This window comes from Belonocnema kinseyi, chromosome 10 (assembly GCF_010883055.1).
Source record: "Belonocnema kinseyi isolate 2016_QV_RU_SX_M_011 chromosome 10, B_treatae_v1, whole genome shotgun sequence".
NCBI lineage: Eukaryota > Metazoa > Arthropoda > Insecta > Hymenoptera > Cynipidae > Belonocnema > Belonocnema kinseyi.
The window spans coordinates 109,669,116-109,695,770 of record NC_046666.1 but is presented as its reverse complement, the minus strand read 5'-3'; the positions used below and the strand labels follow the sequence as shown (position 1 = coordinate 109,695,770).

General features: G+C 32.2%; 1 protein-coding gene across 7 annotated transcripts in view; it reads right to left on the bottom strand.

Annotated features, from left to right (window-relative positions):
• LOC117181487 (protein pangolin, isoforms A/H/I/S) overlaps positions 1-26,655 on the bottom strand; it is a 786,230-nt gene that overhangs the window by 37,750 nt on the left and 721,825 nt on the right. For all 7 annotated transcript variants that reach the window (XR_004468130.1, XM_033374197.1, XM_033374196.1 and 4 more), the window contains one exon: positions 2,997-3,066. Coding sequence is in view for 6 of the 7 variants with exons in the window: in XM_033374197.1 (XP_033230088.1) it covers positions 2,997-3,066 (70 nt within the window). In the remaining variant the exon portion in view is untranslated. The remainder of the gene's footprint in view (positions 1-2,996; positions 3,067-26,655) is intronic.

Here is a 26,655-nt window from a genome sequence, read left to right as displayed (position 1 = left end):
TAATAATAAAATCAATAACTCCTGGTCAAGTTGCTAATATTTATCTAGTTATGTAAATTTTTATTAATTTTCATTTGTCCAGTTAAAAATAGTTTAGATAACCCATTGTTAATTTGTGGGTACCGTATCTGCAATATGTGATAATATAGAAAAGCAAAATATAAATTACTTTCAGGAAATTAACATTTGTATTTACTACTTTTCTCGTTTAGGCGACAGAGCAGGTGTTGCTGAAAGAGCAGGTGTTGCTGAAAGTGCAGCGAGGAAGGTCACAGAGCGACCGATTGCTCGGCAGATCCATGCCCCGCACTGTACTTAGAGTGACACGATGGTTCGCGCACGTACCTAGTGTCGGGCACTCAAATTTTTCGCTACCAAGGAAGCACGCCGAAGAAAGAGTAAGCGATGGAGCAAGTACTGCTAATGACCTAAGCTCTATCGGTTGCAAGTGGCTAGTCCCTGACTGCCAACTCGTACGCTGAATGGGATCGGCGCACGCAACTCCCAACTCGTAGAAGCCAGGAGTAGAGATTATCCTTATACTTCACATGAAACCTATGAAGCTTTAAATACTTTTTCCGATATGATTATTAAGTATTTTCACATAAATATATGAGTTTTAAAATATGTATGCTTATGGTGAATATTGCTCAGGGTTTAAGCTAAAATATTCGGTGATATAGAATGCTTAGAACTGAATAAATAAAGTATTCTAAATTTTATAAATCTAATATATCTTTGAAAACTTTACTAAGAAACAAAGTTTTTGCAAAATTAAATTGTTTAACAAATTATTGTTATAAATAATTATCCCACCCTGAACGCTATTTAATTGAAATAAGTGGGAATTTGTATTACAGATACTAATAAAAATGTGACGCAAGTATGAAGAAGAAGAAGAACAGACGTTTTGTAAAACCCAGTCAAGAGGAACAAAACTCTATTGTCGTAAATTTATTACAAACTAATTCTTTAGATTAAATTCTAACGAATTTTATTTAGTTCATAATTTAAAAATGTAGAAACTCGACAGTTCTGAATTCGACACTGGTAAACTTTGCATTTCAAATTACAATTATGATTTTTTTAATTATTATGAAATATCGTTCTATATCTATATATAATAATAAAATACTAACACAATGTATGTATATATGTATGTATGTTTGTATGTATGTATGTATTATGTATGTTTTATGTATGGCTATACTTTTTTTCATATTTGTAAATAAATGAAATACGAGTGTATTATATGATGTGTGAGATAAAAAATAAATAAAATAGAATGGAATTGTTTACTTCCGTCACATTTTTATTATTATGTATAATACAAATTCCCACTTATTTGAATTAAATGGCGTTCAGGCTAGGAAAATTATTTATAATAATAATTTGTTCAACAATTTAATTTTGAAAAAAACTTTGTTTCCTAATACAATTTTCAAAGATATATTAGATTTATAAAATTTAAAATACTTTATTTATGCAGTTTTAAGCATTCTATATCACCGAATATTTTAGCTTAAACTCTAAGAAATATTAACCATAAGCATGAATATTTTATAGGATTTTATAGGATCAGCTTTACTCCTGGCTTCTACGAGTTGGGAGTTGCGCGCGCCGATCCCATTGAGCGCACGAGTTGCCAGTCTGGGACTAGACGCTTGTCTATTGGTTGGCCAGCTGATGTAGCCCATGTGGGATTGCTGGAGTAAGATGAAGGACAGCGAACTACTCCCATAGTCGCACAATAGCCCTGAAGTAATGTGAAAGTGGGTTCCGGGATTACTGTCTAACGAAAAGAAGAAAATGGGTTTAGTGGGTATTATGTCGGCCTTTTTTTATTTTTTCAATCGTGTTACGTAACTGATTGTCAAGTAACGACTGCATCTCGATACAGCCATTTCACCATTCATTTTCTTAAATCAAGCTTTGGTTCCATGATTAATTTTATAATATGGAATTATTATGGGAATCTTTTTGCCCCTTTAATGATGTTACTGATACGTACAAAACCAGTTGCGAGTTAAGGCGATGGGAAGTATTAATTTGTATGCTAAATAAAATATTATTAGTGCCTTTGGGTGGATCCTAGAGTAAACGTGAGATACAAGTATCGGTTTTGCCATAAATACCTATAGGAAGTCCCAATTTCATTAGTATAATTTACAGCTACGGGGAAAAGTATTCGCCCTTGGAAGACACATTTTCTGAAAATAGTACTATCTTTCATCATGCCTCTTTCTTGCAACTATGGTTAAATTCTCTGGTTTTACATGTGGATGACGAACCAGATTAGTAGATGTAAAATTGTATGTTTATAATAACTATTATACTCTACATAAGATACAAACAACAGAATCTTTACGGAAAGCGTAATTGAATATTGAAACACAGACATATCATTCTTTGTTCTGAGCATTAGCTATAATACTTCTGTTCAACACTTTAATTAATATATGCTTTTAAATCGAAACCTACGAAAATATCAGCTAACTGCTTCAGTTGTGTCGAAAAAGACATCGCTACCGTACTACTTCATGAATTCCGTCTCGGATAGCACCAAAGTTTTCCTGAACATTCCTGGAACATTCCAATGTAAGGTTCGGAGAAAACCAAAAAATTTTCCAGGAATATTAAGGAAAACTTTCGAGTTATCCAGGGTTTTTCATAACATGAAAAAATACATTTACTTTTATTTGTGCCAACATCTGATATGATACCGAAGAAATTTTTTATTTATCATTACTGCTTCCTCATAGAGGTTAACTTGAGGTACTGGAGTCCAACTAAATCGATAATTTGTTTAAGTACAGTTTGTAATATATCAAAAAAATACTCATTTTAGTTTTACAAGATATTAGAAAAGAATGCTGTGAATATAACCTTACTGATACTTATATTGGATAAAAATTTCTTAACATGAAATTTGGGAAACTATCACGCTTTGCACTAAGATTTTGTGATTTGATTGATTTTTGAAAATATGAACGTACCTGCAAGGTTTGCACCACTGACTTTGCTGATCCAATCCATACCTTGCACGACATTTCTTCATATTGTTACCTGAAAATTACACAGTATTATAGAAAAAGACTTTGAATAAAGTATTTAAAATACAATACGATCATATAGGATATATGTGATTATCCGCACCTAAGAGTCACACTGTATTAAGCATAATCTGGGAAATATACCCATTTTTATGAACAGAGGTTCAAATTACTTATTACCATTTTCAGCAGTCAAACACATTTCAATTTAAACGAAAAAAATAAGTAGTTACCGCCTTCGGAAGAGAGCTCTCGAGTCTTATCTTGATGCGTGGTGCTTGATGCGAATTGTTTCGCTTGCTACGTACGTTGCCGCGCGCGGATCAGTGTTTACAAACAGTGAAAGTTCGATTTTCAGAATACATATTGTGGAAGTAATTGTCTCACATTTGGTTCCAAAAAATTGTAAGCACATCGTTCTCTAGCGGGATAAACTCAAAAATAGGTTGGCATTTACGAATTATTGATAAACCTTTGATTAAATTTGCCATACTTGAGATTATCTCATGTGACAAGAAAATTGTCATATGACATAAATATTATGATTTCGAAATTCTTTTAGAAGGCTCATTAATAAAGCATATCATGACTTTTTGCACTTTAAAATTGTCTTAAAAGACCTAAACCATTGACGGCAACGTATATAGCGAGCGCAACAATTCTCGGATGCGGAGCCGTCACCGTCGTGGTAGGGGAAGAGCTCGGCCGAGAGTTAGGGGAAGCGGAAAGGTAAATGCGGCAAGGTAAGTAGCGTCGACGGTATGTGGAAATGCTTCATGCACATTGGCAGCCACAAATGTCATATAGGATTAACATTTCAGGTACAATATGAGGAATAAATTTTATACAAACTCTCTTCCTTTGCCTTCAAATTTCTAGCGATGATAAATCGGCTAAGCATTTCACAACTTATTTTTTCCGTATACGTTAAATTAAATTATGACTTTTTTTAAAATGTCATCTGGGAAAAATGGTCCCTTTTCTTGCGTAGGACTACAAACATCCTTTATACAAACTTACATATCATTATTAGTTGATGAACTAATTATCTTAAACTAAAACGCATTTTAAATCAGTGACCCTAGATAAACAACTTTTAATCAGGAGTACATCAATTCAATTGATTGATAATTATTTACCACCTTCTATCATTTTGTAACTACTGAATTGAAAAGACACGTGTATAATAAAGAAACATTTCTCACTTAATAGGTCACTGTTTTAAAGCTTCTATGCTTGCCCTTGCACAAGCATCTTATCGTTATATTTATTGAGTATAGTCTGGCTACTTTTCTTTACAGCGGAACCTTCAGAGACGACATAAAGCAGTTCTATAGGGTAACAGTGAAGAAAGATAGAAGTTCAAAATGAGTTTTTAGGAAAAATAGCTGAAACAAAATTCAATACACAATAACTTATGTGCAGAATAAATAAAATAGTGACATTTGTGAAATTTTAGCCTACTAAAAACTGTGATTTGATGTAAAGAGTAATAAAGTTCTGATCATCTGAGGGCCAGAAGTACTATACACTGAGTTTTCTACAACTATTTTTACCGATAAGAAGAGAAGAATAGAAAAAATATTAAGATTTTCAAGTTTTAACGTAAAAGTGAGATTTACCCCACTCTTTTAAATAGGCGATTTTTCCATCAGGTGAAATCCGCAACTAGATAATGAATTTTCTCTGAAATTTAATTCCACTCTGCCGTGCCACTCAAAGCTAATGCGGGATGACTCTTGACCGGAGAAAATTAGTACGTGAGCGCGGCGCTGTTTACCTACATGGCAGACTTGCTACAAAATTCATGGTAAAAATGAGAAAATTAATATTTTTAAACAGTTATACTGTGATTTTCTTCATTTTTTCCGGATGAATAAAGTTAAATAGTTTTAGCATCTGAAAAGGAAAAATAAATGACAAAATAGTGTAGATTTGCAAATGCATAAGATTGGAGAAGATTGAAAGGTAGAGATTAAAAAAGAATTTTAATATTCGTAGAAATGTAAATATTGTTAATTTGATGCACTTTGCTATAAAATTTAGACAGTTTTGTTTGTTTTTTATTTGAAAAACAAACTTTATATGCATATTATTACGGAATTAATTACTTATTTTCTAAACAAAATCCTCAAAAATGTATTTATTTCCATTTACTTGAATTACTTATCTGTAAACCTTACAGAACTTGTTAAAAAGGATCAATAATGTTCATAATAATAGAAAAATAAATAATAATAACCAAAATTAAGTTTTACAACTTTTTTTATTAAATGTTTTTTTCCGGCCATTTTAAATTTCTTTAATCTCATTTATTTTCAAATATGTACACTGTTTTGTAATTTATTTTTCTTTATTCTATGCTAAAACTATTTAACTTTATTCTTCCTGCAAACAATAACAAAAAGCATCGTAGAATTAACGAAAAATATAACTTTTCTGATTTTCATCATGCATTTCGTAGCCAGTCAGACCTAAATGTAATCGGCGCCGCGAATTCGCCTGGTGCCCACCGGTCAACTCTTATCCCACTTTTATCCTACAGGCCTTCCATTAAGTGGCACCGGGCTCGTTCAACCTACATCTTTGGGATTGATTTGAGTTTAAAAATTGTAATGTAGTTTAATGTAAGTTCTTTCGAGTGTTTTTCAGATTGCATGCTTCTACAATGGTTTTCATACATGTAATCAATTTTAATATTTATTTTTATTTAAAGTTATATGAAACTTATGATACACGCGAGGAAAGGGATTTAGATTCAGTAAATTTTGCTGTTTCTCTATTCCTTCCAGTAGTTATTGAGATGGAGGAAAAATCGCGCATTCATTGTAATACAGATATTGAACTTTTTTATTTTTCTCTGCTTACCGGGTTTTTGTCCAGTGCTTCAGATAAAAATCTAGAATTAAATGTTTATTTTAACACTAGAATGATAATGTGGGGTTACAACGCAGGTGAATTTTAAAGTAAGCTCTTGAGCGTACGTTTGCTGGGATGGATATTCCTAGAAAATTATAGTTTTAATGTAGCTCTAACAAGGAGATGGTGAGAGGTGCTGTTTTTTATTTTGATTCATACTTTTTGTAAAGAAAAATTATAGCCTCAAAGTAAAGTTATGAAATTCCTAGAGCCCAATATTTAGGAAGGTTTGAGATAAACGGCTTTTAATGAAACTTCACGCCAGCTTATGGACTTGAAAAAGCCGCCAACTTGAAAACTTACATTTTTAGAGTTCTTTCACACAAAAGGGTAATTTTTATCAATTTTATGATCATTTACATAAAATTTCTGAAGAAAATATAGAATAAGAATATATTTAAAACAATTATAGTTCAATTAAGATATGAAATTTTGATGATATAGATGAATATTTTAAAATGAAAATATAAGCGAAATTTCTTTTCTAGTTTTATTTTGAATCAAATATGACGAATCACAATAAGAAAATTATTTAAGAAACAAATAAAACTGAACTTCACAGCCAGCCGCAAAAGCCAAAATAATAAGCATCGTAAAAGCAGAAAAAGCAAAAAAAAATTCTACATCTTGCACATCGAATGAATGAAGATTTAATACATGAACAGACTTCTCTTAAATATTCCATTGGAAAGCACACCTAATTTAAATTTTTTTTAAATGTCTCGATCTTCACAAACTTTCGCAGCAAACAAATGCGTATTTTCTCAAGTCGGAAAATACAGGATATATTAACTGATGGTGTCCGATAGACTCGATTAAACGATTAGTCTTCAAATTCGTTTTCTGTCGAAGACCAGGAACACATTGGGAATTTGCCGTTAACATCATTGTGTTATTCAAAACGCAAAAGTATTATAATTAAAAAGAACTTCTGGACTCTTTTCGAAATACTCCTTCTCACTGTCAGATCAAGCAAACAACTACTCTTAATTTCGTACAACGGCAAAGGCGCCTTCACTACTTTCTCTTTTTCGTCTCCTCCCTCACTATTGATCGTGTTTCGCAGGTAGACGAAGAAATGGCCCATGGGATGTAAAAACCATAAACAAATTTCCGCTTGTATTCTCATTTTAAAATATTCATCTACATGATCCAATTTTCATATCTTATTTAAAGTATATGTAATTGTTTAAATTATATTCATATTTTATCATTTCTTCATCAATGTTGAGTAAATGAACAAACTTAAGCCAATATCTTGAAAACTGCAAGTCAGAAAAAAAATGTTCCCTATGAAAGTTATTGCGCTTTGATGAGGAAATGCAAAGGAAGACATGGCCTTGAGGCACAGGTCACTTTTCAAGGAAATTCAAGGTGAATTTGTCATTTGTTGCTAATATTCAGCAATAAGACAAGATATAAACAGGAAATAAATATATAGCCAATGAAGGCAGGATATGAGCATGGCTTAGTCAACATCCAGGCAATTAAGGCAAGACATGTGCAGTACTTATTCAATATCTGGCCAGTGAAGGCAAGGCATGAGCAGAATCTTGTCAAGATGTAGCCAATGAAAGCAAGATATGAGCAGGACATAGTCAATATACGACCAATGAAGGCAAGATATGAGCATGTTGTCAATATCTAGTCAAATTAAGGCAAGACATGAGCAAGAGTTTGTCAATACCCGGCCAATGGAGACTAGACATGAGCAGGACATTGTCAATATGTAGCCAATGAAGGCAAGAAATGAGCAGGACTTAGTGAATATCCAGCTAATGAAGACAAGACATCAGCAAGATGTTGTCAAATACTAGCCAATGAAAGCAAGATATGAGCAGGATGTTGTCAATATCTAGCTAATAAGGACAAGAAATGAGCAGGATGATGTAAATATCTAGCCAATGAAGTTAGGATACACAACTAGACTTTAATAACATCTGGTAACTGAATACCTCTTGGTTCAGGAGTAAGTTCTTCATCCTTAGCCATACTGCCGTTTATATCATTGTCGCCGTTCGGTCTATAGGTAATTCAGAGTAGATGCTTAGACGCGTTACGAAATCGAGAAAAATTCTGATTCTTATAAATCCTCATTGCGGTACTCGATTATCCCCTTGCGGCATCTTAATGTGGAATTCCTCGTCATTATCTCATCGCAGTTTGTCTTGCACGTGAGAAGGTGAAAGTTTAACATGATCAAACCCAGTTGTGAGTTTTTTTAAAGATTTCATGAGCCAGGGCTTAGAAATCTAATAATTGTCCTGCATTTAATTGAACCCATCGTTGGGCGTTACTTGTCTCAAGGTTTTCTGCCTCAACCAATGCTTACACGAAATTTGGTTCCTTATATTCTTCAAGTAATTCATTCGCCATTTCAGCATCCGCTCCTTCCATGGCAACTAAAAGATGGTATCTATTAATGACGGCTACAGCTATTCGAAAAAAACGCCTAGATTAGGAACGTGTTGTATCTCTACTACAAGTACTTGCTAAAAGAATTTGAAAATTGATTTGATGTGTCTGTTCCCAGCTTCGACGATCCACCTAGATTTTGTTACTAAGAAAGATTCGTTAGTATCTTCTATTGCAAGTCGATGCTGATGTGGTGGAAGAAGAGCTAGAATTTTCCACGTAATACCCAAACGCGCCAGAAGACTACTGACATCCCGGTGTCCCCTATCAACAATGACAATATCATCTTCTTGGAACCATCTATTCATTCTGTCAGCTTCTCTCACGAATTTATATTGTAATATAGCAGCGTCATTATTACGGCTTAATACAGGTTTGACCAAGTGCCCTCCTTTGTGAACCCAAATTGACTGTCGCAGAGCCCTGAAGTTACTGCTCTTATGAGTATAAAAGTATAAACAACCAACACACGCGATAACTCGTGAAATTTGTGATTCCGGTTTATATAATTAATTAGCGAAAGCAGTGATATATATTATTATTCTGACTTATATCTATATTACGAAACCCATGCAAAAATCATATATCAGTTAGCCCCTAATTAAGTATGGAATGTTAAGAAAACTTAAGCCTGTAAAAGTGGCTGCAGAATTAAACCTTCATCATCCAAATGATGCATCATATTACGTTTTCCGGGATGCAGATATTGCACAAAATAAAAAAATTTCTTTGCATTCGACTGATAATCTACGTGATTGATTGCAATTAGTGCATATCTTTGTCAAATGTGTAATTTCTAATTATGGTCTTTGAAATCCATTTCGTCTGTGGATAGCGATTTCCCTTTTTCCATCATTCTAATCTCCGTCGATTTAAGCCATGAGACGAGGAACAAATCGTTTATCGCAAATCCAACAACGTAAGACATTTCTAAATACCATTATGATAACAGATTTACAATCATAGAATGCCACCACTGAATTAGGAATACGTACTCTGAAGACAATCGCCAATGAGAAGAAACAAAAGAATAGCAAAAACAAGTATTAATGGTCCATACTTTTATACTCATAAGAGCAGTAACTTCATGGCTCTGCGACAGTCATTTTGGGTTTACAAAAGACGACGTTTGTTCAAACCTGTATTAATAATTGCACTAGATGTTTACATTCTCGACATCCAAGGGCCATACTTTTCTGACAACCGTAATAATGATGCTGCTATATTACAACATGAATTCGTAAGAGGCACGGACGGAATGAGCAGATGGTTCCAGGAAAACCATGCTGCTCCTGTCTTCCTTCAATGACTGAATATTGACTTAATTTATGCTCATATCTTACCTCCATTGGCTAAATATTGATTTTCTGTCCATATCTTGTCTTTATTGGCTGAATATTAGTAACAAATGACTTGTTCAGCGTGAGCGACCTTGAAAAATGTATTGGAATAAGTTTGTTACAATGGTTCGATGTTTAACCCTCTGTAACTCAAAACCTGTAAATTTGTGTACTTTGTGTTCATTTACACTTTTGAACGAGACGATGAGAACTACAATTTTACCAAGTTCAATCAAAATCGACTGTGAGCCATCTTATGTACATTTGTGCGGGGTCCTTTATAAAATTGATAAAAATGACCTTCTTATGTAAAAACAATCTGGAAATGTCAGTTTTTCATTATTTTAAGTCATATCAAATGTTTATTATCGCGTAATTGACAAGAAGATTACGAGGGAATCGAATATATAAACTATAGACGGCTTTTTCAAGTCCACAAGCTGGCCGAAATTTTCTTTGAAGCCGTTTTTCTCAAAACTTGGCAAATATTGGAACCTAGGAATGTCACAAATTTACTTTGGGTCCATGACCTTCCTTTACAAAAAGTATGAATCAAAACAAAAAAGACCACCTCTGACCTTGCCATTGTATTAAAAAAAATTTTATTTTGCTAAAATTAATTAATGTGTGTATATTTTGAGGTTATGTGTGTTACAAGTCTCCCTACCTTTACTTCCAAACTACAGAATACTTTAAGCTGAAAACAAGGGTCAAGCAAAAAAACATAGCAACTAATGTCCCGGAACTGATTTTGTTTTTAGGCAATTAAAAAAGTTTATTTCATAAATAATTTCTAAATGGCTACCGACAGCATCGGTACGAAAGAGACCTACATTATCGAAATGACAGAGAGCTGAAACCCAATTCTAACCTCAAAATAGTGCACATGCATACAATTTTTATGTAGCATAACACAATTGTTTTGTTATTATCCCTCAAAAAAGAGTTCGGAGACGTCCATTATACTATTGTATATCATCCCCGAATTAATTAAAATTTTTATTTTGCAGACAAAAACCTGGAAGAACTGAACTTAACCTGTCACATGACGAAGCATCACATGAGCTTAAGGTCGCTGCAAAACATGAGGAAATCGCCCTGTTCAACTGAGGCCAAACAGATAAACATTTTGTTTTTTGTTATTTTCGGAACCAAACGAAATTTTTGTGCAATAATCGAAATAAATAATACGCGTCAATAGGCTAAATCACACCAGGACTGGCATGTTACTGGTAAGCGGAGCCACGAGCGGATCCTTCTAACTTTTAGGAAGTAGAAGGAAATACAGTCTTGTACATTACGTGTTCATTTTATAACTTACCAAACGTTGATCGGTCATTATTCTTATGATTGCGATTTAGAATGTAAGCAATAAGGACCGTTAAACACATGATGAACTATGAAAATAATAAGTAATGCACAAAACTGTTTTACTCATTGCTGCTTAGCAATTAGAATACTCCGCTCATGGTTTCGCTCATCAGCTGACGTTCAATTAAAAATTAAATTTTTTTCCATATGATGAGTCATTTACTGCAAATCCTTTAGATTAACTTTTTAGATTAAATATGCAAATAAGTATAATGAAATCTGCCCGCCACTTGGGCACATTCTCGACCCGCGCGGCTAGCAACTTTGAGCGCGCCTAGGGCGCGCGAATGTTGGTTCTCGCGCTTCGCGCTCGATTATGTATTTACTTCGCGCTACACACTCGGTCTTTATATTTTCGCACATTCTTGCGCAAACATTTTGAAATTAAGACTCAAAACATCCACCACTGTAATTTTGTGATTGTGAACTCTCTTTTGTTAAAACTCTTTCGGCTTTAACGAACACATTCTCATCACGTTATACACAACACTTTTATATCAAATATGATACATTTTTTCAGTAACTCTGTCTGGGATTGCTTATTCAGAAATTGCAAAATAAAGCACAAAATGTATTTATCATGATTATTTTAATATTTGTTTCGTATTTTGCTTTAAATTGTATTCTAAGCTGCGCTGAAATATTCATCATTTTAATCAATTTATATCATTACAATTCATAAAATGCATAAAAATTGAAGCATACTAATTCTTATTTTCTTGTTTTTATCATTTTTAAAATTTTTAATCTTGTTTTTTTAAGAATAAAGAAAAACTATTGTGCATCTGAATATGATCTAATACAGGAACCTATATAGGATCCTTTGTCCTCTTTCGTCTTTTCTGTCCTTTTTCCAAAAATTTAATTTTTTTATTTTTAATCTTATTTTTTACGATTGAAATAAAATCGAGTTGTCCTATCGTAAAATGATTAATAATAAATTTATAGATCTTTTTAGGAGAACAACTTTTGTCTGTTAATTTTAGTTCGTACTTATGTCGTTTTAAAAAAAAAAAATTTTATTTTTATTTTGAATGTTATTTTTTATGAATAAAGCAAAAACTACGTGTCCTATCAAAAATTATAGCTCCTTTTTGGATAAACAAATTTTGTCTTATTTTTTTTCGTAGCTTGCGTCGTTAGTTCAAAATTTTTAAATTTTTAAATTTTAAATGTTGTTTTTTACGAGTAAAAACAAAAACTATGCGTCCTATCGAAAAGTGATTTATTACAAATTTGTAGGTCTTTCCAGGGCGCGCAATTGTAGCTTATTCATTTTTTTCGTATCTTACCCAGTTTGACCAAAAAATGGAATTTTTGGATTTTTCATTATTTTTGGTACTATTAAATTTGGAATTTAAAAATTTTCGACAAAATTAAAAAAGTCGTTATGATCATCTTGAAGGGCTTTCAAAAATCAACAGTTTTCTTCTCTTGTTTTTTTTCCTATCATGAGTTGTTTGGCTTAAAATGTTTATTTTAGTTTGGTTTTTTGGATTTTGAAAATGCTCTAGATCTGATAATTTTCTTTTAATAGAAAGAAGTCGTAGGGATAAATTGTTTGAGTTTCTGATTACTATAAATAACCGTACATAGAGTTCTGAAATATTGAAAAAATTTGGTTTCAAACATTTTTGGTATGACCAAATTTTTAATTTTCAACTTTTCGAACAAATTAAAAAAGTTATTATGATAATCTTGTAGGGCTTTCAAAAATCAACGTTTTTCTTCTCTTGACTTTTTTTCATGTAATGCGTTGTTTGGCTTAAAATGTTCATTTCAGTTTGTTTTTTTGGATTTTGAAAATGCTCTAACTCTGATAATTTTCTTTTTATAGGAAAAAGTCCTTAGAATAAATTGTTTGAGTTTCTGAGTATTATGAATAACCGTAGATAGAATTTTGAAATCTTGAAAAAATGTGGTTTCAACGATTTTGAAAATGCGCTCACTTCTTGAATTTTGATCCAAAATAGCTGGTTTACGAACTTGTTCTTTCTTTTTAGGTCTTAAAAAAGTGTGCCACAGAAGAATACAATCTGATCAATTTTTCGAAAGCTATCGTGCCTACAAAACACAGACTAATAATAATAATTTTTTCTGACTCAGTGGGTCTCAAAACGTGGAGATTCGATGAAAACCGACAAAGTGAAATTTTACATAAAATCAATACCTTCTCATTAGGATGAGAATGTAAAAAGATTTGTACGTTTGGCCTTCGTTTTTCAGGGCATTTCGCTATCCTTTACAGAACCCTTGCAGCTCTCCAGCGTCATAAGGGCAATTGTATTTTTTCTTCATTCACAAAATATAACTACTTTAAAATGCTTGCGTTACATGAGCACAATGTTAGTCTTAGTATCATAGGTCAAAGTAACAACCCCCACTGGTAACCCAAAATTACGTTTTCAGATAAATGTACGCATGCATATATCTCCGGAAGTATGCCATTTAACACCTTCAATAATATTTAGAAAATTAGCATTTAATTAGAAACATTTTTATTTGATAATTTAAATGCATGGTCAAAAACTGCACTTTTGTCTCCCTAAATTATAAAAGATCACTACTCCGCCGTTCTTCCAAGAATTAAAAGATATTATTTTAAACTTTTATACGCTCTTATATAATTTAAACCCCTATTTTTTATATGTATGTAAAGATACTTCAGTGTAGTAGATTGCGTATCATAAAAAACCAAAATCAACGGCTTTAACTACTTAGAAAACCTTTTTATCTAAAGGTACCAGTCCCACGACACTCCGGAGAAGAACCCTTGTTAGACTAGTCTTCACCGCATGGGCCAACGAGGCTCTTTCAGAATAGGCCAGTCAACGAAGCTAATGAGGAGGCTTAAATGGAAATAATTTATAACAATGAACTTAGTTGTCAGGAAGCTTCCTTAGGGGGTTCTTGAAACACCTCCCAAAATTCAGTAAATTAGATGGGAGGGGGGCGCTCGAGCCGCCATCTTCCAATATGGCGAATTATTTCATGTTTTTAGATTTTCCTTGGAAACGGCTGTTTTTAGAGCAAAAATAGTTACATAATAAAACATTCTAAATTTTCTTCTGAATAAAAAAGGTTATATAAAATATTGCCATAAAGTGAATAGTTTGCCTGAAAAATTGAAAAGATTGAACATTTTTGGAAGTTCATTACTTTTGCATTTATGAGCGATTGCCTCAGTGAAAACGAATGCAGTTTATTGTTTCGAGCTTGGCTGAAGGTAAGTTACCGTGCAATATCGATAATTTAGTTGTAGCTATATTATTTATTTAATACTGAAAATTATTATGATCATTTTCAACGCTTAATTTGAAGAAGTTGCTTTCATATCTCGAAGTAGGGACTTTGTCATTTACCTTTCCTTATGTCTTAACAACGCATCCGCAAATTTTCGAAATTTTAAATTAATTTTTTGATATTAAAAACCGCCTTTTTTTGAACCTGTGTCAAAATTCTCGGAAAATCCAAGTTAAGCCTGGGGGATGAAGTAATAACGATGTATTTACTGCAGGCCCACTTTATTCTTCCATGTGCCTGGGACCCTTCGAACTGCATTTCCCAGGGCATGAAGCGACGACGGTCATGTGGCCACAGGCGACTATCGGCGTCCCTCTTACGCCAAAGCAAATACGCGAGGGCAAGCGAGAGAGTAACGGGCTTGTTAGCACAGTCAAGCACAGTCATTCCTATTTTTGTAAGAGAACCTTTCTTCTCCCGCTAACATTTCACGTCTATCAAACGCGTTTCTTGTATCAGAAAAAAATCATATCATTACTGATTTTGGCATTAAGCATTCCAAAAGTGCTTCAATGATCGTATAAAAATTCAGTAATGATCGGATTAAAATTAAGCTTATAATCAAGCTCTGAAGTGAATTTAAACCTTTTGTTCGACACGCCTCCAAAATACTTCTGGCTTCACATCTACTGTTATTTATATAGAAAGTCATTTGTAAAATAATAATTTCGAAGACAATCTAACAAGAACAGAAAATTATTAACATTCCATGAAATAATTCAGATTAATACTTCAAGGGGAAGATAATAAAATAACCATTTTCGTAACTCAATTCTTCTCCCGCTAACATTTCACGTCTATTAAACGCGTTTTTTGTATCAGAAAAAAATCATATAATTACTGATTTTTGCATGAAGCATTCCAAAGGTGCTCCAATGATCGTATTAAAATTCAGTAATGATCGGATTAAAATGAGCTTATTATTATTACTATTATTACTATAACTATATATTTATTATTTTTAATTAAAAAATTACTTCGGAAAAATGTATTTTGTAACTAAACGCTTTCACTAAATTAAAAATATTGGCTCAGTGTAAAATATTAATTGATGTTCTTTAAAAATTTTTTATTACAAACAATGATAATTATTTTATATTTATCAATATTTGACTGTTTATTCAAGCCGAATAAATCAAAACCGAATATTTAAAAATAAACAATTTGAAATTGAATTGTTTTTACCTGGGAAAACTTAAATCGTGAAAATTTCAAATATCTTTTGAGCTTTGAACGTTACTATTTTCATTGTTATTTAAAAAGAAAGGTTTAGTGTCTAAGTGAAATGTTTCAATTTAGATGTTTAAATAGCAATTGGACCCTTATTATCTCTAGACGAAATTTGAGTAATTTTAAAAGGCGTTCGGAAGTTTTAAAAAGATTGAAAATTAATTGAAAACTTGAAATGATTTCCTATAATTTAAACGAAGTTTGTACCAACAAAATTCGGCTAGTCGAACCGAAATTTCGGTGCAAATAGTCACAGCCTAATTTAAAATAAAATGTCGATTTTTGCACATTTAAAAAAAATGAGAAACTTTTTAAAAATTGTGAAAGGCTTCGAAAGAATAAAACATTTTCGTTAGATTTCTAGGAAAATTGAAAAACATTTTTTATTTTGGAATATTATTTACAAAGAATACTTAAAAAGATTTTAAAAGATTTCCAAAATTGTTAAAAGAGTCTAGAATATTTTAACATGATTTTTTATAATTTGCGAAATTTCTAAAAGTTGAACGAAAAATTCTATTAATTTTAAAAAACATTCAGAAGTTCGAAAAACATTTCAAAAATAATTTAAAAATTGCATACATTTAAAATAACTTCCAGATTTAACAAGATTTTGAAATACAATTTGAAGTTGAAAATGGAACTAGTTGAAAATTCGTTTGATTTATTTGTTAACTGTACAGCTAGATTATAAGCTTACTTTTAATTCGATCATTACTGAATTTTGGTACGATCATTGCAGCCCCTTTGGAATGATTCATGCAAAAATCAGTAATTATATGATTTTTTTCTGATACAAAAAACGCGTTTAATACGTTTAATACCCCCCAGACTCAACTCGGAAATTCCGAGAGTTTTGACACAGGTTCAGAAAAAGGCGGTTTTTAATATCAAAAAATTAATTTTAAATCTCGAAAGTTTGCAGATGCGTTGTTAAGACATGAGGAAAGTTAATGACAAAGTCCCTACTTCGAGAAATGAAAGCAACTTCTTCAAATTAAACTCTGAAAATGATCAAAATAATTTTCAGTATTGAATAAATAATATAGCCACAACAAAATTATCAATATTGCACGGTAGCTCACCTTTAGCCAAGCTTGAAACAATAAACTACACTCGTTTTCACTGAGGCAATCGCTCATAAACGCAAAAATAATGAACTTCCAAAAATGTTCAATCTTTTCAATTTTCCGGACAAACTATTCACTTTATGTCAATGTTTTATATAACACTTTTTATTCAGAAGAAAATTTAGAGTGTTTTATTGTATAACTATTTTGCTCTAAAAACAGCCGTTTCCAAGGAAAATCCAAAAACATTAAATAGGCCGCCATATTGAAAGATGGCGGCTCGAGCCCCCCCCCCCAAATTTACTGAATTTTGGGAGGTGTTTCAAGACCCCCTAAGGAAGCTTCCTGACAACTAAGTTCATTGTTATAAATTATTTCCATTTAAAATCCTTCGTTGACTGGCCTAGAATGCGAGGAGGAAATCGAATCTGCAAGCCTAGCAATTCATATAGCCTAGTAAAAATCACAACATGCCTATTTTTTTTTGTTTTATTGTAGAGTCATTTTTCTGCTCGCTAAAAGCATTTGTTTCGCTTATGGAGTTCGACAAGTAAAAATACAACTCCTTTTTCAAGTTTAATTTTTCATATGAAGTCATGAACCAATTTATTCAATCATGGAGTTAATTGAGCACGTTATGGCAAAAGAGAGGCACCTGCGGGCTGTGAGGGAAAAGAAAACTGCAACTTTTTGAGCGCGAATGCGAGTCTCATAGGTTATTGAGAGCAAAAGAGGAACAAGTTTTCGATTAGAGCAAAGCGTGTACTTCAGGAAGTTGAGAGGGTAAAAGAAACGTATAGTTATTTTATTTTTCCTCTCAAGCAAAATGTTTTGCATTATTGCTCTCACATTTGTCACGTTGCATTTTTACTTTTCAGGTACACCATTAAAATAGTATATAACATTTTCCCGTTCTTCCTGCCAACACACTTCATAAGAAATATTTTGAGCAATTGAACGAATGCCTCCTAATATTGAATATATTGAGTTAGAAGATCAACCTCTAATTATTATTACATAAACTCCTAATCTTAAAAAATATAATAATAATAGTCAATTTAAATTTAAATAATCTAAGTAATAAGTTGGTATAATTAACCATTTTTATATATTAATGATAGTAATTAAAACATTAGTTTACATAATTTATTATATCATTATAATCCTTTATTCAGACATATCATTTTCTAATAAAGAATTTTAATTAAATTTTATTTATGAAGTTTAAATTCATTACACTTTTTTGTCATATTAGAAAAATGTTAAATAATTTATAATTTCAACTTTGAAGGTTAATAGTTTTACTAACTTAAAATTATTGAAAATAAGTTAATTAAACTTTTAGATTCATATTAAAATTATTTCTTGAAAAAAAAGATCCTACTCCATCTTCACTCCATTGGTAATCGAACAGCAAAACAAGAAATAATTTTAATTTGAAAATATTATTTTCCATCTAGTTGTATTAAGACGTTAAGCATTTTCTGTTATTGAAGATTCTTAACTTGGTCGATGTTGTGTAGATTCTCTGCCTTCATGGTTTTGAGGGTGGATCTACTGTCGGTAAGGTACAAGCTCTGTTGATATAGCAGATAATTTTGAATATAATTTTTAGATTCATACTCTAATAATAGAAACACGATTTTCTTGTTTACATTAAATGAAAATATTTGTATTACTTAAAATTTTAAATATTTTAGTACTTAAACACTTAAATATAAAAAATTATTAAACATTCAATAATATATTGTAATTATTAAAAAATTAAAAAATTAAAAGTTTTAAAAAAATTATATTTTATTAAATTATTAGTTTAAAAAATCTAGAAGTTGTAAACAATTTTAGATAATACAAAAATATAATTACTGTAATAATTGATAAAAAATAAGATAAAAATATAAAATTGTATTTGACAAAACAATGGATTGTAAATATTTTTATAAAAATACTATAGAAGCAGGTTATCTTATTATTAATATTATTGAAAAGAATAATATAAATTTATATAACAAATTACTTAATAAAATTAAATTATTAAAAAAATTAATTTTGTAATATATATTAATAAATAAATTTATTTTAATATAATTATTGAAAAAATTAGATAATAAAAAATAAATATTTTTTTATTAATTATTAAATTTAATAATATTCATCTTACATGGTTAATAGTAGACATTTAAATATCAATAATTAGAAGGAAAAAATCCTAATTTTATTAATAAAAAAATAAAAATTAATAAAAATAATATATATATATATATGATTATACCAGACATACAGTTCTTTCATTATCATTATCAATTAATTTATGAATTGATTATATATTATTTAGGATGAATTAAAAAATCTCTTCATATATTTGTTCATTTAACTCTTCAAGGGACTCCATATATTTTAATACCTTTTATATTAATAATGGAATCAGTTAGAAATATAATTCCTCCTTTAACTTTAGCTATTCAATTATCAGCAAATATCATTGCTGGTCATTTATTAATAACACTAATTAGACAGTCAAGAAATAATTAACGTTTAATATTAATTATTTTTATAGTTTTAATTCGATCATTATTAGTAGTATTAGAAAGTTGATGTGTCTTTTATTCAAGCTTACTTATTTTCTAATTTAAGATCTTTATACTCTTCTGAAACTAATTAATTAATGAAAATATATTTTTATAATCATCCCTATTATATTGTTACAAGAAGACCTTGACCAATTTTAATTTCATTAAGATTATGTATTACAATAATTGGTACAATTAAAATATTCAATTATATAAATTATATATTAATAATTTTAGGATTATATATTATTATTATTATTTCATTTCAATGATGACGAGATGTAATTCGTGAAAGAACATTTCGAGGGCTACATACTTTAAAAGTTCGAAAATGATTAAGAATAGGAATATTTTTATTTATTCTTTCAGAATGATTATTTTTTATTTCCTTTTTTGATCTTATTTTCATTCAGCTTTATCTTTAAATGTACAGATTGGAAGATTATGACCCCCTAAAAATATTAATAAATTTAATCCTCATGAAATTCCTTTATTAAATACAATTATTTTCTTATCGTCTGGTGTAACAACTACTTGATCTCATCATTGTTTATTATTCAGAAATAAAATTAAAAGATTAATTGTTTTAATGTTGTCAATTTTATCAGGACTGATATTTTCTTTAATTCAACTGCATGATTATAATCAATCTTCATTTTGCTTAAGAGATTCTATTTATGGATCATTATTTTTGGCAACTATAGGATTTCATGGGTTATATGTTATTATTGGAAGATTATGTTTATTAGTAATATTAATTTGAATATATTATAATCATACATCTTCATTTCATCATTTTGAATTTGAGGCTACTTCTTGATATTGACATTTTGTTGATGCAATTTCAATTATTATATTTAAAAAAATTTATTGATGAAATTATTATTTTATATAGTATATAAATTAAATTTTATTTCAAAAAAAACGAAAGAACATTTTCGTTTGAATATAATGTAAAAATTAATGTAGGAGGAAAATTTTAGAAACTTTATGAAACATAATGTGGGGAAATATTATTATATTCAGCGGTTGCGATGAAATATCGACTATTCTAGACAAAAAATTGACCGAAAATACCACAACGAAAAAACGGAACGTCATAAAGCTTAGAGCAAAAATGCGACTCGATCCATTTGAGAGTAAAAGAGAAACAAAAAGTTGTTGCTCTTTTGCTCACAACATATATGTTCCCGCGCAGCCCGCAGGAGCCTCTCTTTTGCTTTAACGTGCTTATTTGTTCTACGAGATTTAAAGATGGATTTAGTCAACGTTTCATATTTCAGAAATATTATACAGAATTGCAGAACAAGGAGAATTCAACAAAAATTGTAATATTTGCAGACTTATTGCAAGCTTTAGCTAAGTTTGTATGAAGTGACATTTATAAAGAGTGTACTTTCAACCTCTCAGAATGAATCTGGAAAGGAAAAACTAAAATAGTCAAAAATTTACAAAAAAATTGCTTTGAAAAATGGGAAAAAACTTATAATTTTACGTTAAGTTCGCCTGTAGGTAATAAATTTCTGGGTTTGTGTGTATGTAGAAAAGCGTAATAATAGCAGTACGGAGAATGGATCAGTGACCAGAGGCCAGACAGGTCAATCCTTATAGTGGACTCACAGTTTTATCACTTTAACATTACTTTGTCAAAAATTTTAAAAACATTTTAGCGAGCTGAAAAATGACAACAGCAAAACAAGAATAGGCATATTCTGATTTGGCATAGGTTGTATGAATTTCCAGTCACTTTTTTTGGACTGCTCTAATACATAGGAACTGTATACGTTAGAATAAATAGCCAAAAACCGACAATGGGAATTTAAACATCCACAGTTGCTATTAAAGGCATATTTTGGTCGTTTCATCTTTCGAAAATCTAGTTGTGTGCATCTGAATACAATCACACAACTAGTTAAAGTGCATTTAAGAACGACTGCACCTAATTTTGTCAATTTTCGCGAACACAGTTCCCCTATATTTGTTAAGTCGCATTCTCGATAGTCGACTATATCTCCCTAGGAACGGTTGGCAAAACAGTGTCGCGGAAAATACCATACGAGCGACAAATGTGAAAGTAAGGCACTATAATGCCGTATAATGCATTTGATGATACACTCTTGACATGCCGTCGGAAAAGTCTTGACCTAAAGTACGACACTAAGGTGGACGAGAATACTTCCAGACACGCAAAAATTAAAACTGTACTACCTAATAACATGAGAAAAGCGAACGTCAGCTCTATCAACGACTATTCTTTCAGAGAAAGTTGTTTGTCTCTACTTTATACTCCTGGGATGATACTAATACTATAAGGTCCCATTAACTAATAAGATAATAATAATATTAAGAAAATAAGACTAATAAGTTTTGTTAAGGCCTAAACCGTTTGAGAACGTAAAAGAATTAAGCAACATAAATAAACGGTACGGACTACAAACAAAATCGATTAACTTAGGAAATAATGCATTATGTACTATCTGAACTTCTGCAGAGGTCCAAACCCCTCGATTTTCACCTTGATGCTGCGGAATCGGTTTTGCATACTACCATGATTTTTCGTATAGTAACGTCACGGGTTATAAGCTCGTATCTCTTGTTACGAAGCGGCTTTAAGTGACCTCAAGAACGATTTCACTAACAGACCAATGACACTCAAGACTTTTTGGTGAACAAAGTATACTTCTAATTGTCAGAATTTAGCCCGTACTTATACTTTATAGCTGCAATTAGAAATGGCCATCCCGAAGTGATGTTAGAAGGATAGACCCTGCTTCTATAAAAGAACCTAACTCGTACCGGCAGAAGCATCTGTGATGACGATGGATTCTACAAGCACAATCTCTGTATGGCTTACATTTACTAGTGGAAAGCTTTGATTCAACGTACCAGACTTATTATTTGTCTGTCGAAAAGATTCAAGGTACACTCAGATATAGACTGCATAAAGAAGTTGAAACTTCTCTGCAGAATCAGATTCGCCATCTCACTTGGGAAGCCTAGGGAGGTTTAATTGCGCCACCTTTCGGAGGTCTTTTTTTTAGGAAGATATCCTCGGATTTAGATTTTATTCAAATAAACATACAACTATCTTAAACATTCGCATTATAGTATAACTAACAGCGTCTGTCAGATCCCATGATAGCAGTAGCGATAACAATTTAACATAACACAGGACGAAAAAGGCAGTTCTTGGCGTGGACCTATAAATTAATGGGACGAAGCACAAAGTCTCATCTTAGGCGAGCGGGTTGACTTGGTACTTTGGGAAGGGTGAAGTTATCCCATTCTATCGGGGGACGACAGAGACGACTTGGATTGGCTAGTAGCCGAACGACACTACACATTCAACCGTCTAAACTGAGATCTGCAATTGACAGATCATGCGTGGTGTGCCTCACACCCCTTACTTACGCGAAGTCTTATCCCGCAGGGTTGTGCTTCGTCCCGTTAATTTATAGGTCCATGGTTCTTGGTGATTTGCTCAATTTATCTTCCAATCGATTCCTTAGGCTCAAAAGCATCAGAGAGATAGATGCGACTAGTTTTTTAAAGGTAAAATGTCATTAGTTTATTGATCTAACATTATGCTCCACGGGCATTTGCTAAAAAAGGAGGAAGAAAAACAAATTGAGGAAAATGCGAAGTCCGCTAAAAACTTTTAAGAGATCTACTCTGTTTGTATTCGTAAGCAAGAATTAATTTAAATGCAAATCCACCATTGATATTCTTTACATGTTCTCCAGAAAGCTTTACTGGCAGTGGTGGTATTCCGATGACCTAAATCATTTAAAATCAATCGCATTTAGCAAAATCCTCATTGAAGATGTACTTGATTCTATTCAAGAAGTAATATAACAACGATCATAATATGACGATGTCCGCAGGAGGAATATTGTCTTCTACCGTGGGAGCTTGTTATTGATGACCAAATTAGTGAACTAAACGAATCGGACTTTTAAACCTGACCCTATTATCTAATAACGGGAAAAACTATCTGTTACGAAAAGGAAACTCCCCGACCTCGAAGAGCCAATTTTTGATGACAAAAACATTGGAATCTCTACTCCAGCAAAGTATTTACGTGTTAGATTCGACCTTACATTAACCTGGAAACTACATGTTGGTGCATTAGCTTGAAAACCCAAAATGACCTTTTGTGCTTAAAAAGGCGCAATTTGGAGAAATTGAGCCACAAAGCCCAAGATAATTTACTGGTTATGCAGAATATTAATCAGACTTATCAGACCTGTCAGGAAAGTATCCGACCTTATGATGTAGCAGGAAAGAGAGTAAATTCTGGTGAATGGTGATGATATCCCCTTTAAATTAATCCCGTTTGGAAGTCACCATATTCTTATAACAATCCTCTCGCTTTCGAAAGCACTTCTTCAAGTCAGCTTTGCGGAATAGCTAACAGCTGTTTCGTCGCATTCTGTTTTATTTTATTTACCTCTTCAAATCTTTTATCTTTTAGAGGATACTTCAATTTGGTAAACAGGCAGAAGTCATAGAGAGCCATGTCAAGGCTATATAGAGAGCGGAATTCGTATAATGCCAGCTCTCATCAGAAATTGCTAAAAAACACGTGATGAATGGGCAGATGCGTTGCCGTATTGAAGCACTCAGTCGTTACTTTTCGACAAATCAGGCAGCTTACTTCTCACTGCTTCAAATATTCGTTTCAGAACTTCCTGGTAAGACTCTTTGTTTACCGCCTGACCTTCTGTAGAGTACGCATGGTGTACAACACATCTTGGACAAAGAAAACAGTGAGCATTGCCTTGATATTGCTTCTACTCTGGCGCGATATCTTAAATATTTGTTCTTCGGGCCTCTTCCATTACGATGACTGAGCCATCTTCTCAGAGTCATAGTTATAATTCTATGACAGATCCCCAGTAATTACTTTTTTTTCAAAATTTTCGGGTAGTTTCTGATTGTTTCCAGATATTACAAATGAACGCTCAGTAAGCGCTTTCTGACGTCAGAGTTAAAGAAAAAGAGCTCCATCTGAAACGCCTGAGACAGAGCGAATGAGATGAAAAAAGAAATTCAAAGCCGATTGGTGAGACGATATTTTTAAAGAGAAGTGCAGCGTGATCCTAGTCCATCTATATGGGTGGATGTTAATAAAATGTTTCCCAATTTTTTACTCGCACATCATACATTGTTGTGTCATTCAAGCTCGCTAGACAGCATTTATTTATCGCATTTATTTTTCGTTTCCTAGTCTGGAAAAAATAATTTTGAGTGCTTTAAGTTTTTTTATTTACTTTTCGAGAGGCTTCGGCCGCCAAAGCTGGCTATGTTTAAACAAAACCGTGAATTTACACTTTTCACGCCATGTACAACAGGTCATTCATCAGCAGTACTGGAACCAAGGGGCGATTCACTTTGAAATCAGACGACGCTGAATTCAGTGGTTTCACTTGATCTCCACTGATTTCCACTTCTGAATTAAGGGTGGTCAGTTTTAAATGCAGCGAGAAACTCATCGCGTATCTCCTTTCTGCGCATGGGAAAGAAAGCGATACATGGGATGTCATGGTGACGTATTTGAAGGCATTTTATCCGTTATACACCGAGCACGTAGTTAGACGTATACACAACTGCATAGACTTGTCGACTAAAGATTCGCAGGGTCATACCACTTAGTAGGGGCCACAAAAAGTTAAAACTGAATGGTAAATAACTGTGCTCCAACTTCGTACTTAGATGTGCTATCATTAAAAATAGATACTGCTTTCTCGTAGGGGTAGATTTGGAATCGCCTACATTTTCAAATCTACTTTTTTGACATATCTTGATATGATTCGAACTCAGGAACTCGAAAATGAAATTTGTAAAAAATGTCCGTACGTGTGTCTGTATGTAACTTTTTTCTTTGTACCTTATCTCGAAAAATCAAAGAGCTATTGTCATGAATAATGATGAAATAATTGTCAGAATAAAAAGTGGGGGTCACTCTACTCTATCCAACCGTCATGGATGGATGAAAATCCATAATGTGTATCCGGATGGAAACATGCAAGCAACCCTTGGATAGAATATAATTACATTTTAAAGACATAATGCGGCATTAAGAGTACTTTATTACCACCTATTTCGCTCGTATGATATAAGTTCTGCACAGCTATCTCTATCGTTCACTTGAGACTTGACGTCTTTCTTTTTGAATTCGAGAAACAAACTATGTTCGTTATCGAATTCCCGGCACCATCCCACATAAACATCACTGTCATGGTGAAGGAAATGAACGAGAGGTATAATCTATTACAATTGGTGTCCTACTTATTATCGCTGTGAGCGAAGCCAAGAGTTCTCTAAATATGAACCTTAAGATCATACCCACAGGCCAGGAGCATACTGAGTCGTTACGAGCAGTATACAGACGACAGTCTTCGGTCGCTTCATGACATGGTTGTAGTCCTAGACGTACCGCGGACCTCTCTTTCTGACTTCACTCAGAAATTTCATAATTTGATACCGATTCGGAATAAAATTTATTCTATGTATATTTTTGTATAAGAAAAAATGGCCAACTATTTTAAGCTCAAATTTTCTAGCAGTGAAAATTAGCAATAAGCAAGCGACAATGCATGCGATTTACTTTATATACTTAAATATGAAAGTATTATTCTAATTTATTGTCAACAAGGGTTCAAGCCATAAATGAATATTGATATAGTATAAAGCATATAAGCATGAGCAATAATAAACATAAGTTAGGGTCAAAAATATTTCTGCAGTGAGAAAAATGAATTTTACAGCGTAATATTTAGATGATGTACATACAATTAGAAATCACAGATACTGTAGAGAAAAATTGTAATCGGACTAATGAGACGTTTACTGCCAAATATTATAATGTACTATCGTAATTAAATGCACATATTCTACATCGAAATATTATGGTGCAACACTCTTTTTTCTCAACGTGGATGAGTGAATTAAAATAATAATAAAAACAAAATTTAGGATCAGGCAACATTGAAACGATCAAAGGAGAAAACATGTAATAATCTAGAAAATTGAAACAGGACAAGAATGACTGAAAGAAATTAAACGCTTCAAGGATTGTCTGATTGCGGAGTAGGTCCCTGTAAATTGCAAGATGGCCAGCGTCCCTAAAGTTGTATATGTAATAGATATATGTATAATATGCATCACGTGAGCACTTACGGGCGTACACTACAATCTTACGACCGGAAGCGTTGACGCGTAAATTTATGCGGTAAAATAAAATACATATATGTATATAGGCATGTGTATTATATATATGATTTACATATGATTTACCGTGGTTCTACTGGGAGCCTGTGTCATTTTCATGGATTGCAGTTTCTCCCAGGGGGACCCTGCGGTGGTTGTTTAAATTTTTTTA